Source organism: Sebastes umbrosus, chromosome 4, assembly GCF_015220745.1.
Source record: "Sebastes umbrosus isolate fSebUmb1 chromosome 4, fSebUmb1.pri, whole genome shotgun sequence".
Lineage (NCBI taxonomy): Eukaryota > Metazoa > Chordata > Actinopteri > Perciformes > Sebastidae > Sebastes > Sebastes umbrosus.
Genome location: NC_051272.1, coordinates 6,251,103 through 6,269,145, shown reverse-complemented (window position 1 = coordinate 6,269,145; position 18,043 = coordinate 6,251,103). Strand labels below are relative to the sequence as shown.

The 18,043-nt window shown below is 41.8% G+C and overlaps 1 protein-coding gene across 10 annotated transcripts in view; it reads right to left on the bottom strand.

Moving 5' to 3' along the window:
* The window catches only part of LOC119486138 (pleckstrin homology domain-containing family A member 7-like), a 177,827-nt gene that overhangs the window by 34,912 nt on the left and 124,872 nt on the right, over positions 1 to 18,043 (bottom strand). For all 10 annotated transcript variants that reach the window (XM_037766021.1, XM_037766019.1, XM_037766020.1 and 7 more), the window contains 3 exons: positions 15,291 to 15,386; positions 13,442 to 13,514; positions 9,428 to 9,528 (listed from right to left, as the gene is read on the bottom strand). In XM_037766021.1, coding sequence (XP_037621949.1) covers positions 9,428 to 9,528; positions 13,442 to 13,514; positions 15,291 to 15,386 — 270 coding nt within the window. The remainder of the gene's footprint in view (positions 1 to 9,427; positions 9,529 to 13,441; positions 13,515 to 15,290; positions 15,387 to 18,043) is intronic.

The window sequence follows — 18,043 nt, the reverse complement described above, 5'->3', positions numbered from 1 at the left end:
CTGTTATACATAGCAACGGTCTGTTATACATAGCAACGGTCTGTTATACATAGCAACGGTCTATTATAAAGAAATAACAGACCGCAGAACGCCGTGATTGACCAATCAGAATCAAGTATTCAACAAAGCTGTGTAATAAAGTTTGTTAATGACGTCTTTCAGCTCCTTGTTCTGATTTCATAGCCCGCAAACTCTCATCAACTTCATTTCCAGCTGCAGCAGGTTGCTGTTCTGGGCAAAAGAGCTCAGATTAACCAGCGTACACTACCTGACAAGCATCAACCTGCCAACTTAGCAACTAGCTGGTGAACATAGACCATAACAAAGCTAAAAAGAGAGTAAATATTGGACTTATTTTCATCAGATGGCCAGGAACATGTCTTCATGTTCATGTTCTGCTGCCCCCAAATGACCAAAAAAACAATCAATGAATGCAGCTTTAACTGCATTCATTTTTAGAAACTACTTTCTCTCAACAACTCGTCCACCAAAGTGCCTTTCTCTGCATCGACATGAGCAGTAGTTATATATTCAAAAGGTTATTGTGTTTGTGTAGGTGGAGAGAGCAGTAATACTAGCGATAGCACAGTAACTGCAGGAGAGTTTCTTTCCAGATGAAGGAAAACGAGAGCTGCTGCTGCTTCTTTCTCAAAAATCAACATGTTTCTGGCTGCGCTGCATTTTGGTCTACTGAGACTACCATCAGTGGAGACGTTGGTATCTCTCTGCTTCTCCTGCTATGGATTTCTGCCTTTAAGTTTGTGCGAGTCCAGAGAGAAGTCCTTGAGAGGCCGACACCGAGACGTTCACTGTTTGATAATTCATATAGGCAGAAAATCTTCCTGCGACTGAACTCGTTTCCAGCCGTGCTAAAAATATCTCAACGTGATGTCACTGATATTATAATTGGCTAGCCCATCCACGGGGATGAGAAAACACACCATCAAACAACAGAAATGGCCAAGAAATTCAAGGAACAGTACATCACTAACAGCTGTTTAATTAAAAGCGTGTAAGTGTTTTTGTATCCTTGATGAAGATGTCCTTGCAGTGAAAAGTGGGGTTATTAGAGGCCTTTTTAAAGTGAGTTGCACTCCACTGAGCTCAGATCTATAAATGCCCTACTTTTCCCTTTCCTTCCTTCCCTCCTTCCTTCCTTCATTCAGTGTCTCGGAGGTTGGGATTGGAAGACAAATGAGAGAACCCACTCGACAACAGATGCATGCAAATGAAAAGTAATTAAACGCTAAATCTTCCCTACCCTAATTCATTCACTGAATAATGAATGCAGGATAATAAAGTGTGTGAGGAGTGTTGTGGTGGGATCTTCAGCAGGGCTGCACTCACTTCACTGTGATTTCTTTATTCGGTTTATATTGTGATAAAATCTTGTATGCAGCGTGATGACAGTCGCAAACACCCACTTGCGCAGCTCGATGTACTGTACACACTGAACAACGTTCATGAATAATGCAAACAAAGACTGGCACCCCTGCTGTTCTATCTGTTACTATAAAGTCTGAGCAAACCCCAGCACACAAATGCAGACATGTACACAAACAGACATAAATGCTCCTACATCCCTTCCAGGTTCCTTAACAGCTTGATAAGTCGCCTGCCCTCTGAAAGCACCGCTGCTGAAACAAGCTCATTTCAGTGGCTGCTGCTGTACTAATAAAATGACTTAAAGGGGACATATCATGCTCATTTCCAGGTTCATACTTGTATTTTGGGTTTCTACTAGAACATGTTTACATGCTGTAATGTTCAAAAAACATCTTATTTTTCTCATAGTGTCTGTCTGAATATACCTGTATTCACCCTTGTCTGAAACGCTCTGTTTTAGCGCCTGTCTCTTTAAGAGGAACAGGAGCCAAATCTGAATGGCTTGTTGAATCACATGTTTTCTGATCTAAGCAGCCCACAAAAAACTGACTGGGTCGTCTTATTTCATTATTTTGTTTGTGGGTTGGTAGGCACTCTAGATACGCAAATATATGAGCACAAGCACTGAACAAGTGAGTTTTTCATGATGTGTCCCCTTTAAACTATAATTTCTCTCCTCACTGTGCTTGAGTATCTACTTGATGCTGATGCATATTTAAAGGTCTGAGAGTTGGTTGCACCGCTCACTTGATTCATCCAAGTCCTAATAAACATGAACTAGCTCTTTGGGGATGCTTAAGTGGATGGGGAGTGGGGAGGAGTATGCATGACTCTTTGTTGTTTAAGGTTATTATGATGTGGAGAGCATGATGGTAAAATGTTACATTTAGTGCCTTCAAATGACTACAATACCACATAATCGACAAAGTGATTTTCCACTGTGAGACACTGCCAAATGGCTGACATTTTCCTCGCTCTGACTGCCGTTACACTCTCCTCTAGCACCGCACTGTTGTTGTTTGCTATCGTCACGTGACAAACTACCTGCAATCAGTTCTTCTTCGCTGCTCTAAAACAGTAGTTAACAGTGGCAGCCATGATACATCCAGAGCAGCAGCACAGTGAAGGCTACTGTTTTAGAGCAACGAAGAAGAATTGATATCCGGTTAAACAAGTTGATTTTTTTCTGGGTTAATATATTAAGGTATTGGATCGGTGCATAGACTGGCGTACTCGCCGATACCCGATACCGAACATTGGGCAGTATCGTGCATTTCCGCTACTGGTATTGGTATCGGAACATCTCTACTTGAAATACTAGAAAGACTAGAATGGCACTCGGAGAGCGCAGACCTCCGCCAAGGTGCCTGGCTTTAAAAACAGATCAGAGCTCACAGCTGGCGGTACCGGATGCCTCTCTCATTCAGCAGCCTTGTTATGTCTGTATAACGTTATACTACGCTGTCTCTCATCCCGTCATCTACCGCTTTTTTCTTTCTCACCGCGGAACGCCAGCAGCTCGCGCACCTCGATGTCTCGCCACACATCCACACACGTATCTCTCTGCTTTCAGAAGAAGGCTGGGTCATGCGTCATCAACGCGTCATCAACGCGTCATCAGTTACACTGCACATGTGTTATACTCTGTGGTTTTAACGCACAGGCTGATCCGAATCCTTAAAAAAATTCCTGAATCCGGATCACGAGAAGGATCGCTTCCAAAATCAAATGAATTGTTCATTGTGCTACACTCCAGCCCGCCAAAAAATTACATTCAAATCCCTCGCGAACTTTTGGAATAATCCTGCTAACAGACAAACAAACAAACAAACAAACGCCGGTGAAAACATAACGGTAATAAATAAAAAAAATTGGTACACTGCAAATCAAATGGTGCTCTCCATCTGTGGGATCATGAGAGAATGTCTGCATGTCCAGTGTTTGTGAACTATATATTTCCTCATAATCATATTATGTGATGTGTGTATCTGCTGTCTTAACACTTGGTGTCTCTCTGAAGGATTTCTGATCAGTTAAATCAGCCAGAGTAATGTTTGGTTAAGATGAACATCTGCGGACTCTTTGACCACAACGCTACCCAAAAGGAAAACAACAGATGTGGAACATACACAGGGCTCCGTCAGCCTGTCACTGTCAGGCATTAGTATGTGTTTAGAGGACAGGAAACAGGCAGGGAAACTATTTAGCAACCACTCATCTTAAAAAACGAACGATAGATGTCTCCTAAAAACGCCCGAATAATCTTGACGAAAGGAATAACAGCATCCTCAGGAAGCAGCTGTCAAAACACGCCTGCTCGCTCACCATCAACATTCTGACAGACGGCCTCTTACAGCTACAACGGGACGGGCTCCTTGATGAGAGACAGAGGACTGTGCCGCTAGTTTTGGGCACGTGCAGCGATATTGGCATGCATGTGAGGTAAACACACACAGTAAGAGAGAGACACAGACACACACTTGTACTGCAAATATGTTGAATAAACTGAATTCAAACCCTAATCTGAATCACAGAAACTTTTTTACTAAAGACTCTAATCTTAACGCCTAATTCTACAATCCTATTCACATTGTGCTTTTCGCCAAAATGTTGCAGACAATGTCACAAGTACACGCCCACGCGACCTCCACCAGACCATACACACATTTAAAAGCCCTGTCGATTTCAATCTCATATCACCAGCCTTGCTTTTTCCCTTTTTTAGTTACATTAGACACACAATAGTGACAAAATCCAACACACACCACCACCAGCCTAAAATAACACTGTGCCTCTCTTTAGCAGGAATGCTGAGTGGGTCATTCAGCTGTGAGTGCGTGACCGATACACCTACACACTGAATTCATGCCCAGCTAAGCCGCTTTTTCTCTTTGTGGTTGGAGTCCGTGTGGGAGTTTTAAGGGTGTTCCTGATTATTTGTTTTCTCCACTATATTGTTTAACGGTGCTTTTATGGAAAAAAATATGAAAAGTCCCTCTCGTTCTGCCCTCGGTTTCACAGCGACTAGCCGTCATGACTTCCTTCCTCTCCGCCTATCGCTTCCTCTCTTTATTCTCCATCCCTAATCACTTCCTTCCCTTTCTGCGTTCTCTCTCTCCTTGAGCCTCTCATTTTCTACAAACTGGAAAATATCACTCACTTCTTGCTCTTAGAGGGGCTTACAATGGTGTCGGCTCTTTTACTGTGGACAGACCCAGACAAACACACACACACACACACACTCTTTGTCACCGCGCTATTTAAAGAGTCATTGTGCTCATAAAGATAAGCCTCAGCAGCCAGAGCACCACAAAGCTCCCGATAAGGTGCGTTCTCCTAAACGTGCAACTGTAGAAATTGAAATTACACTGAAAAACATCCAAATGGAGACAACAATTGCTAGTGGGTGTCGGTTTTAAGTCACGCCTGCTTTTAGAAAATCTGTATTTCTACTCTTTTTGTTAAAGAAGCTTGAGTATAAGAGGTTTCTCTGTTTCAAAGTTCCCTTAGGCAGCAGTTGCTTTGGAAAAATCTACAGCCTGCATCTACAGTGAAAGATCTCCTACAGGCAGCGGTTCCCAACCTCGGGTCCGAGCCCAAAGATCACAGGGGGTGTACGCCAGGATTTGTCTTCTCTTGGGTTGTCAAAATTAGATTTACACATGTACTGTACTAAACTAATAATAACACACTTACTGGATAATTTATACAAAAGTCTGTATATAAAACTATTTAAAAGATATATATTTTTGCTACTTAATTGGCCACATTCTGTTTGAACTCGGTATTTCTGCACAGTTGTAGAGAAAGATCAGGCGACACTAATGTTGTTAGTATTATACTATTTCTTGAATTAGATTTCAGTGGTGGTTGCGTAGGATTGTTTCGGACTTGTGTGATCCAAACGTTTCAAATAACTCAAGAGCATTATATAGTATAGTATATAGAAAACAATTCACATGTTTTTATCTAACGAAATATTCTGCTTCAATCCATATTTGTTGGCATTTAGCCTTTCAAAAACAACATTTTCACTTTGGTCAAAAACTGTTTGCTCTCCCGCTTGCTGCAACTGTATTAACAGGGTGGTGTAGCAGCAATCTAACAACACCATAAATTACATTTATTTACACAATAACAAAAAAAAAATCTACTTTGGCTCTAACACTATTATAGTAAATTAATTAAGTCATCAAAAAAATCATAGTATGTATCTGCATTCGTTTGGCAAATCCATCAAAATGTCATCACTTTTATTGTGACAAAACTGGTGAGTTATATTCATTAAGAAAGTTGATTTCATAAAAAAAGACAAACTCATTTAATACACTGAATCTCCTTATTTAATTAAGGATCTTGTTCGAGGATTTGTAACTTTTTTTTTTTTTTTAAGTGTGACGACATCAGAAAATATGGGAGGGGCTCAGCTTCAAGGAAAATAGGTTGTGAACCACTGTCCTACAGTACATCATTTTTTCCGCTCTTCATTTCTGTAAAAGTAGTGTGAGGTGACGTGAGCTCCAAATAACAGTGAGTGAAGATTTTCTCCACGCCGTCAGAAAACTGCATGCCGGTACAGTAGATGTGACAGATGGAGGAGACAGCGAGAGCCAGCACATAGATGAACGATAAGCCCCACGCCAGATAAGCCAAATACAAAGATTCATATTGCGATAAGGAGGATGGAGTGAGAGAGAGGGGTAATTAAATAAGACAGAGAACACTGAAAGAAAAACACACAACACAACCACGTCAGCCAAAACGGACGTTATTCTCAAAACATGCATCAAAAAACCCAACAGAGGAATATACAAGGTATATTCTGTCATGTTTGGACCCAAAAAGCCACACCAACGGCGGACAACAAGGATATATATATATATATGACGTTGACATCTGGCAGAGTGAGAGGCACGGGAGAGGGTAGAATACCTATTTATGGGAGGGCTGTCACTTGGGCGACGCGACACACTCACAGGGAGAGAGGGAAGTCCCAGTCGGGCAGCCAGCCAATGGGAACAAGAGAGGGGAGAGGATTCAGTGAACAGGGGAAGGGGGGGAGGTGGAGGGTGGGAGGTCGCTTGAAGGTTTCATTTGTGGCGTCATGATGTGTAGCCTACAGGTCCATTTGGTAGTTAATGGGTGCAGCATTCACACAACAAACCACCGCCATATAATACCCACCCCATCAGGCTGGTGTGGGTTACAGACCTGCGTTTAGCAGCATTTTAAATTGTTTTTAAGTAGGAGTTTGTTTGAACCAGTTGTTGTGGTTTACTGCAGGAGGGAAGTTTGCATTATCAAGTAAAATGGGTATCTATTCCTGTGGTAGAAACTTTCAGTTTCAGTAGTTTGGGTGTTTTGAAGTGGGGTTGTATGAGGTATTTATCTATAGTCAGTGTGTTACCTACAGCAGATGACGGTTGGCACGCCCCTAGTTTGGAGGGGGTGCCGAGGGCGTTTTGCTGCCGGCCGGTTCTGTGCGGTAACGCCTGTCAGCTTCTCCAAGCTGGAGGCGTGCCGACCGTCATCTACTCTAGGTAATACACTGACTATAAACCTCATACAACCCCCAAACTATCCTCTTAAGGAGTAACCCACCGCCAGGCTGTTAGTTGGGTGTGGTCGGAAGTGTGATGTCACTTTTTTACTGACCACACCCTGGAGTACACTCCAACATCACCGCATTAAGGTGAGGAGTTAAAACCAGTGGAGGTCAGCAAAAACAAGACTTTAAGCTGCTGTTAAGATGCTCTTTAAAAAGTCTAAACTAAATAAAAAAAGAAAGAGAACATAAACGTACAAGCTTCATAAAGCCACAGCCATCATTCACAGCTTCCTGACCATGATGTAAGTACAATATTGTTCATCTTTATTAGTTTATAATAGTTCACTTGAGCTCTGTGAATGGGAAATTGTGATATTTTTCCTCTTCATTCCCTGTCATAATTTCCTTCTTTCCATCGAGGAGAAACGGACTACAATATTTTGACTTATATCATAGCCATGAAGCTACATAGTCTACAATCCAGGTTCAACTATAGTGCAGCTTTCTAATGCCCACTGTGATTGTAGTATGCACCAGTTGAAGCTCTCTCCAGTTATAATGAGGCCTTTAGTCAGGAGCAGACGTCCTCAGACGGTGCACAACATTCATAGTGTTTTGACCCTCAAATGTGAGGCAATCCTCTCATGTGCCTCTTTACAACCCTCCTCTCATGGCACTGTAAAGCTCCACCAGGACTATCTTCTGGTACACAACACAACGTCTGGATGAAGAGAGCTATGGACCACATCTGGATCTGCAGCTTCTGTCTGCAGAATGCTTGTGAAGCTTATCTATATCTATATCTATATCTATATCTATATAAGTGCTTGTTGATTGTGATTGGAAGATACCCAACTTGTCCAGTTTGAGGTCACTAAATTAGTGAAAGTCAACGTATCCAAAGACCTTTAAGCAGTGAGAAGGTAGTGGATCTGTGTCTTGCTCGAGGATAGATCTGGGGATATGGCCGCTGCAGTTATCAAACGAGGCTTTTCTTTAACAACGACGCAAACATGTAATAAACCGTAAAAGTTAAATAAACTTGATGACTTAGTGATGACAAAAAGCAAATGGCTGTGCCTGTGGGACCTGAAAACCTTGTGCGTATATATACATCTGTTTATTGCATACACATATTTAATCTATAAATAAAGTGGAAGCCTATTTGCACATGAGGGCAAACACTCGTTATGTACGTTATGCCCGCCTCCTAACTTCACACATGTCGGGCTCGACTCAAAGACTTCACTGCCTCGGGGAATGGAGAAGTTTCATTCCATTCCAGAGGAGCTTGTCTGTCTCAATAAAGACACTGACAGACATTCAGCGGTAATGGACGTCGCTACAACAGGTGCTGAGTGCTGCACAGAGCTGAGGGGTGGCTGGGTCGGTAGGCCGGGGTATGACTGTGGGAAGATGTTGATCTATTTTATTAATAGATGTTCAAAAATCATTATAAATATTTCCGTATTTTGACATAATTGCTTTATCAATTAGGCGACTGCTGAAAAAACAATGGTTTGGAGAAGGATTTTTTTTTTTTAAATACTTAATTTAACTGATCTTTGTGACTTCAAGCTGCTTTTTCTGCTTACAGCCTAAATAAATGTTGTCATTGCTTGTTGTCTGAGCCCCAGTTTTTAACAGGCTTGTCTTTAATGGCACACAAATATTTGTTCAAAAGAAATGAACACACAATGTAAAGTTATATAAGTCATAAATTATGCTTGGAGGTGGCGAATAGTCGCATGCCACCAAACCTGCTGCTCGACATACAGCGCAACAGGTGTGATGGAAGTAATCTGTTGTAAAGAGGCGGCAGGTTTTTCAGTTTTATTATTTCTAATGAACGTCTCTGTCATTAACAATATGAACCACTTGGTGGAAACTCTCATCAAAAGTGTTTTAAAAAGCATGAAAGGTATACAGTTTTAGCATATGGGCCTAAAGTGGGAATAAAGTATTTCAAAATTTTCCTGAAGTTGGAATTACTTGATGCATCATGTTCAACAACATCAAATGAAGTGTGCAGGAGAGCTTTGCATTCTCTGCATTGAGTGCACTCGTAGAAGAGTATTAAATACTTGACAAACCTCCCTGTAAGGTACATTTTGAACGGATAAAAAATGTGCGATTAATTTGTGATTAATCACGATTAAATATTTTAATCGACTGAAACAGAAACTTTCATGCTGTCAGGTAAAAAAAACAAAAACAGTTTTGAACAGCTTTTATTCCTATTCTAGCTTGGATTTTAAGTTTAAAGGGTTGTGTTTAGTCGAATTAGGTGTCATGACCTTCAATCAATCTGTGCTACAATTCTTCTTCATTTCAGAAGAAATCATTCCTTTCTTTGTTTTTAATCCAAAAGCAGAAATATAGGTGGCTGCACACACACACTCCAAACCAAAAAGAAAAACAATCACATCAGAGAAAGTGATTCAAAGACATGAGTCGGGATTAGAGTAGTCTGTAGAACAAAGAGAGGCGTACCTTGAAGGCATACTTGCGGCTGATGTGGTCCTCAGGTCCCACGGGTGAAATGACATAGCTGGGCAGAGGAATACTGCCAAGGACCGCTTCCTCTCTGCTGTCTGGAGAGAGAGAAAGAGAGAGAGAGAAGGAGAGAGAGGGAGGGAGGGAGGGAGTAGATAATCAGGGCGAGGAAGGTGAGAAAGGAATGAGGAGGGAGATATGGAGGAAAGGAAAGAGCGAGAGATTAAATATCACTCATCACCCACTAATTTCATCGCTGCCTGCCACCAGTATCATAACACTCACATAAACACACTCGTATGCCGTCATTCAGACCACGGTGTTGTGCCAAACAGTAAATGACCACTCTGGTATCCCAGTGTCACAGAGTTAAAGCCGGCCTGGTCCAACTGGCAGCCAGCCGCCATTCCTCTGTGTGTCGGCCCCCATCCGGTTCACATGCTGAGATCAGAGCACACACACATTTGTCCTTCTATATTTGTAAGGACCCCTCATCGACAATAATGCAGTCCTTCAACCTTTCACCTTAACCTCTGACCCTCCAACAGCCCTGTGAGGAAGAGAGGCCTGCTAAAAATGTCCTCACTTTCCAAAAACATCCTTCAAGGTCTCAAACTCAAATTGGCCCTCACAAAGATATAAAGCACAAACACGAAACACATGCATGCAGCCAGAAGATGTCTCATCTTAATTAGTTCACACATCTATGAATTAATATCTAACAGTATTTGTTTTCCACTGAACATTGTGACAGCACGCTAGAATGTGTGCGCGCGTGCGTACGCAGCGATTACCACATCGTAAAATGTAGTAATGGTATGAAAATATGTGCGCGCGGCACCTGTGCGTTTATGTTTGTCTGAGAGGTGATAAGGCAGCGCTGTGGATTAAAGGGGTAATTGGTTAAAAATAATTCAAGGACCTTTGGAGGAGACATTCCCTAAATGGTGGGCGAGACGGTGAGGTCTTTTTATCTGCTTTGCCCAGTCGGTCTCGCTCACACGTACAAACACACTGAGCCGACCAGACCGTGACAAGTGAAGTTAGATAGCACCCAAACAGCACATGAATGGCAGTATTTTGTCACTCTATTTTGTCCGTTTTGTCCTCAGTTAAAGGGTTTTTTTCTTATATGAATTGAGGGTCTACAGATAGAGGGTGTGTGTATGCTACAGGGCTGTAAAGCAAATAAAATGTCTAAGTCCCCACAACGGACAGACCTCCCCTGGAAAGTTTTGGACCATTGGCAAAAGGAAAAATAAATGTCTGTAAATGTTTCATACTTTATTGAAGGCTGCAACTCATAATTATTTTGATTAATCTGCAGATTTAATTAAGGCCTTTTTGCTTGAAAGATGACTGAGAAGAAATTGAAAGAGTCGCTGATTCTTTGTCTGTCGATCAACTCATCAACTAAAAGACTAAATGTTTCAGCTCTAATTTTATGTATTCAAATAACTCTATAACCCGGCGGCTGAGCGGCGGCTGAGCGGTGGCTGAGCGGCGGCGATGCACTCAGCTGTGTGCAACTCGGGCCCTTGTATTGTGAAAGTGTGAATCACTGCAACCACGAGAGGTCCTTGAGCATGCAGCCTCAAATGAGCACCCAAAATATTCTGCAGTTTGGTGCAGCAGTATCCGAGATTAGCCGCGGACGGACACAGAGATGCACACACACACACACGACCGATCTCATTATCTCCTGGTGGAGATAATAAAAATATAGTTTGCAAGTTTTTAATCTTAAAATTAAAACACCAGTCTGCTACAATTCCCAATTTTCTAAAATAATAAACTACAAAAAAACAAAACCAAGACCTCTACAGCCCCGACAGGAACTATCAAACAAATGACGGTAATAATAAAAAAACAAAGATAGCGATGGGAGGTTTTGTTGTTTGTGTAAGAACATGGGATGAAGGGAGGGGACGAGAGGTGCTGGAGACAGATCAAGTGTTTTCATGTTGAGAGGAGAAACCTTTGAACTGAGAGAGAAAGACGGATAAGAGAGAGAAAATGAAAGGACAGAGAATTGATTTCCTCCTCGGAGGCAGAGGAGCGCGTCCCAAAAGGTTTCGGTTAAGAATATGGAGATGAAACAGAAAGGCGTGGAGAGGCAGATAAAGACAGCCAGGGCATGGAGACGGATGGCGAGGGAGGCATGGTGAGAGAGGAGAGTGTGTGATGTCGCTGAGTGTGTCTCCATATCTCTCCATGTGTTTGAGCTATAACTCACTGAGAAAGATCAGATTAATGCCGCCCAGATTGAATCACTGGCTCCTTTGTCAGCTGCAGTTCGCTTCAAATCCAGCACCATCAATTCAAACGTTTCAACTTTGTCCAAACCTTTTTTGTTGAAACTGTCACATTTCCAGGACGGACATATATTTTATTCATCTCCAAAGACATATTTCCCCCTGGTAGTCTGCACTTCCCTCAATTTAAAGCCAAGAAAGAGAAGAACGTATATATTTATAAAGCTAAGTTTTAGTACGGCAGCGTATTGCAGCCAAGACAGAAAAAGAAAAATGGATCAGCATCACGTTATAACGTGAAAAGTTGGTAACACTTTATAATAATCATTTATGAATGGTAAATTGATACTTAATTAAACTTAGTTAATAGTTATTTTAATGTTAAACAAAGTTTGTTGTAGTTTATTGCTCCACACATTCTAACCATATAAACATTATTTTGGATATTTAATACTTAGTAAATATTATGAATTATCATTTCATTATTATAACAAGATATTCTCACATTACTATGGCAAACAAACTTATCATGTTATAAGAAACTTTTCTTGATATAACAATATACTATTTATCTTATTATAACGTGAAACATTTCATGTTATACCGTGATGAACAAGGCAAAAGTGAGCATGGCTCACATATTCCCTCTCACTGCTTGACCCCTACTAAAGCAGGGCCGAAGGTTTTGTCCTTTTGGAACTAATGGAATGAATGGGCATTAACTAATTAACTAACGGGCACCCTGGACTTCTAACCCCCAAAAGGCACAACTAGACCACAATGTCAACCATCGTACCAAATTTGAAGTTCCTAAGTTAAATAGTTTCCGAGTTCTGCTCCGGAAACGAAAGTGTGACACGCGAACGGACGGAAGGAAGGACGGACACGTGTAGCGCTATATACCGCCCCATAATTATTGTTATATAATAATTGATGTTTTTTATGTGCCGCTTATGCCTTACTTCACTATCTCCACGTGCACACACCTCTACGACGTCAAACTACAACATGGTCAACAATGGAAATAAGTCCTGTGACCTTTTTTAGTGTTATCCTTGATGTTCTTTTAACTGTGCATGTACATTAGTGTTATAACAGTGTAAGTGTCTTTTTAAAATTAATTTTCAAATAAACAAAACAAAAAAAGATCAGCTGAAAGGGCTCCAGTGTGGAAGGTTTCACTTTCTAACCAGATAAATAGTTGTTACAACAAGAAAAGCTTCTTGTTATAACGTGAGAAGTTAGTATGTCATTATAACGTGAAAATATCTTATTATAATGTGAAAAACATCCTGTAATAACAATAAACTTTTCATGCTATAACATGATACTGATCCAATAGATATGTGCTAACAACTGTAAGATTACTCTACAGTTAATTCCAATTTTATGGTAGCAAACTTTTGTTGATCTCAGGTGCATCATTTTTTCAAACAACACCAGTGAGACACCTGCAGAACACAATCCAGTCCAACACAATAGCCATTCAATAAATCCAACACATGTGAAGCTTATAACATTCAGCCTTTGTTGAGGCTTCCTGAGAGGTGCTGATTGAACGCTGTGGTAATTTTAAAAGCAGTGGAGGTGTTACCATTTTGAATTGTATTTGATTTTAAGGTGTTTTTATGTTATTTTGCCCTTTCCTGAATGAATGATTGCGGGGGAGCAAAAAAACACAAAGAGGCAGGTGGTGGAACAGGTAGTAAGTGGGAATTTAGGTCCGGTCGACATTACACTGCACATAAAGACTCACCTTTGTAGTAGAACAGGCAGAAATCAGCCAACACGAACCACTTCCTCTTCCAAAGACGCATCCCAGAGCTGTCCTGCAGAGATAAAGAGGGATAAAGAGTGTAAGTAATGAATGAATGAATAATGAGGCAGAAAGTAGCACAGATTGGAGGAGATAACAAGAAAGAGTAGACCGACATCTTAAATATGACGAAAGGGGGGGAGGAGAGAAGAAGAGAGGGAGGGAAGGGAGTGATCATTTGTCCTCGTTCACCGGCTCGCTGGGCCTGCCACGGCTGATCCACTGGCCGCTTTGTCTTTAATGTTCCCTGGCTGAAAATGGTGCAGTTTGAAGAGGAGAGGAGATCCAGAAGGGATGAAATCACCACAAACACAGACGGATACATGTTTCATCTTTGTAACCCCGTATGAGGAGATGTTAGGGAGCAAATGGCTGTCTATTTGTTAGTGATGAAGTGTGTGTGAATGTAAGTATACGTGTACATTTGTGTTCATGTGTGTTCCCCTACCACTGCTTTTCTAATTAAAATGTAACTGCACCGCACAAATAGACTCTATATGTTGTGTGCGCGTTCCCGCCTGTGTGTATTTGTGTGTGGTCATTAAAGTGTAATTGCTTCGCGGTAACATCACTCGCTGTTTGTCTTGTACCGACGCCAGGCGTCCTCCAGTGGGACGATGCCAACTACAGATATTTTGAGTACGACTTCAGACACTCAGAGTGTCTCCAGTAATAGCCTGTCTGTGATCAACAGCAGGTGCTCTATATTGCCAAAGCAAAAGACATAAATCAAGAAAAAATAGAAGTAGGCCACTGGAGGAAACGTTGCAGGACCATACAAGCTGGATCTCATCCCTGTAGTCGTGTATTAAAGAGACACGAACATCTCAAGACTAAAATTAGCTAATAAACTTACAGTAGTCTATTGCATGTTGCATTGTTGTTTAAAGAACTATCCTGTTCATTTTCTATGAAGTAGAGTTCAATTTAGAGTTGAAACTATTAGTTGATTTTTCAAATAGTTGTTCTCTGTTGTTGTTGTTGTTGTTGTTGTTGTTGTTGTTGTTGGTCAACACTTAAACAAGACTTCAAATTCCAGTATACACATATAGAATTGAATTGATTAGGGTAGGGGGGGAGGGTTTGCAGTTCGGTGTGCTGAGGATCTCATATCTGCTTTTGCAGATGATGTGATCCTGTTGGCATCATCGGTCTGTGACCTCCAGCACTCACTGGATCGGTTCGCAGCCGAGTGTGAAGCGCCCGGGATGAGGATCAGCTCCTCTAAATCTGAGGCCATGGTTCTCAGCAGGAAACCGATGGATTGCCTACGCCGGGTAGGGAATGAGTCCTTACCCCACGTGAAGGAGTTCAAGTACCTCGGGGTCTTGTTCGCGAGTGAGGGGACTATGGAACGTGAGATTGGCCGGAGCAGTGGGGGCGGTATTGCATTTGCTTTACCGCACCGTTGTGACGAAAATAGAGCTGAGCCGGAAGGCAAAGCTCTCGATCTACCGGTCAATCTTCGTTCCTACTCTCACCTATATGGTCATGAGGGCTGGGTCATGACCGAAAGAACTAGATCGCGGGTACAAGCGGCTAAAATGTTTTTTTCTCAGGAGGGTGGCTGGCGTCTCCCTTAGAGATAGGGTGAGAAGCTCAGTCATCCGTGAGGGACTCGGAGTAGAGCCGCTACTCCTTTGCGTTGAAAGGAGCCAGCTGAGGTGGTTCGGGCATCTGGTAAGGATGCCCCCTGGGCGCCTCCCTAGGGAGGTGTTCCAGGCACGACCAGCTGGGAGGAGGCCGTGTGCGTGTGTGTGTGTGTGTGTGTGTGTGTGTGTGTCCTGACCTGTTTGTACAGCCATCCTCGGACCACCACGGGGACATTGGGATTCCTTTTAATGGCCTGCTCTCTCTTCCCAAAGCTGTGCACCTTCCGGGAGCCCTGAAACACACGCAGACAAAGTAGAGAAGGATTTCATTAGATGTAAGAAAATATAATCAAAGTCCTTAGCAATGGCTGATATTGTTACACATGGCATCAACAATTTATATAGTTACTGAGAGATGACCGAACACTTGTTTTGCATATTTTTACACATTTAATTTGTTCAGTAGCAAAGTTGTGTGGCATCTCAACATTAGCATTTGCAGAGCTATATCAGCCTGGTTTATTAATAACTATTTAACACGAACATTTATTCTATGTAGCAGAAAAAAGGCTGGGACTAAAAGTGAGACAGTTCTGTGTGTCTCAGTGACGTATTTCTGGAAATAGGCCGTCTGTGCCTCATCAGACCATTCAGTCTGACTTACTACGTTACTGAATGGACCTTCACACACACCATGATTAGCTTCTTTTTTCTGGTACCTTTTTTCTGCTCCAGTTGTTACATAATTACAGCTATTATTTGAGTACAGACAATTTTCCACTGGACCTCCATGTCAGCCATGGTTGCCATGACATTAGTCAGACACTGACAAAGCCTCTATAGACTATCAGGTAGGAGGTTAGAAAAGTGGGCTTGTGACCTGCAGGTCACCGGTTCGGCTGCCAGACAGACACCTGCTGGAAAGTCTGGCCAGTGAACCTGAACGGCTGCCATCAGAGAGAAGGAGGCAATAACTGCATTTAAGTGTGTACGCTGAAAGCTCAGCATTGCTGATTTCTGTTGATGTCTGAGTGGTGAAGGGTACGGCACCATTCTAACAGGAGGGTAACACCATTCAAAAGGGAAACAGACTTCGATACAAGACCATGACTGAGAGGAAAGTAAACATGTCTTCAAGTGAGGTAAAAAACAGAACTTTTCGTTCTAGTATTGTGACAACCCTTTTCATGCATTTAGCTGATTTGATTGCTGTGATAGAAAACTAGGGCTGCACCCTCTTAGTCGATTAGTCAACTAATCGGTCGTTTTGGTCTTAGTTTAGTTTAGCTTACTTAAGAAGGGACAGTGCAAATAAAAATGACAGAATTAGCCAAAAGGCAACCCATGGCCAAAGTGTTACAGAAGGCATCCTAAACTCCATCAGAACAAAAACAGGGTATTAGTCATTTGTCATTTTTTATGCTTTTTTCATGCTGAATGAGTTATTTCAAAGAAACTTATGAGCACATCTCTGATAAACACAATATTTAAAGTGATTATTTTGTGTCATTCTGTGTGGAGAATCAACTAAGAATTTCTTTGGTCAAGGACAGCCCTACCAAAAACATCTGAGCAAACAGAAAAAAACATGCAAACTTCACACAGAAAGACCCCAACCGGCCGGTGGATTAGAATTTACATAACGGTGCTTAATTTATTGAAATTGAAAAGTTCTGAACTTGGACAAATATGTGCATACAGATGGACTCTAACTACATCCCCGCTGAAACCACACACAATTCAAACACCACCACAATTGAAAATGGACCTGTAAATACAAGAATTGAATCAGTATAACCCAAATATTGATCTCTTGAACCACCGACTTCACATCAATTTCCCCATTAACTAGTGACAACCAGATTCCTGCCCCATCTTCTAGGTAGCGACTAAGCCTATAACTTATAATTATTTTTGTTAGCGATTAATCTGCTGGCTATTTTTATGGATTAATCAAGTAATCTAACTATGAAGCAAGAAACCTGTCCGTCTGTCTGTCTGTGTGTCTGTGGGTGTGTCCTTCACATATCTCGAGAACCATCCATCCGATCTACTTCACACTTGGCTGGTGTATTGGTGGGGACCCAAGGCCGTGCAGTGTTGAGGTTGGTGCAATTTGGACCAACGTTCAATATTAATAAACTTTGAATAAACAAGCGATAGCGCTCTATGCAGCACCACAAATTGTGATAAAAGCCTTGAAAGGGTCAGCCAGTACAGATATAGGTGAAATTATATTGTAAGGAACCATCTGAGCAGTTTGACTTAACTCGTCCAGCTCAGGTCTATTAGCAGTATTTAACTCTGTGGTAGTATTTACTGTTCCAGCCCATTAAGTTATAATTCTACTGTATAAAAGTACATCTGAGGTACTGACGTCAATTCATCTTTCATTGCACACATTAAGGAAATGCATGGGTGCTGTTTGTATATCTCTTTTTCAGCAAACCATGACGTTCTTGCATTATTATTGTGTTTGTGTGTGCGTGCCTGTTGTATAAGCCAGCCAAACATACTTATACACCGTGCCCATATTCATGAAATCTCATTACACCATCCTCTATTCTGAAAGCTCGGAAGAAAGACTACTCCCCATGGCACTGCAAACACACACAAATACCCTGCCACCTTCGTCACACTGTTATTATCATTTAAGAGTTGGTGTGACGGCTGCGTGAGTGTGCATATGGACTGGCAGCAGCACTGGGAGGCATCCACAGCTGGAAAACTGCAAACGTTCTCGTTAATTAGAGGGAGGCTGGTTGGCCAAGCATGATGCAAAGACGCGGAGCGGCTCCAATACTGTCACATCTGAGTCCCCTTATCTGTATCTACAGTATGTGTATGTCCATGCATGTGTAACGTGTTTGTCTCTGCCTGTATGTGTTTGTGTGTGTGAGCGTGTGATGCGGTGGTCTATTTTTAGGCCGAGGGTAATTCTGTGGAAAAA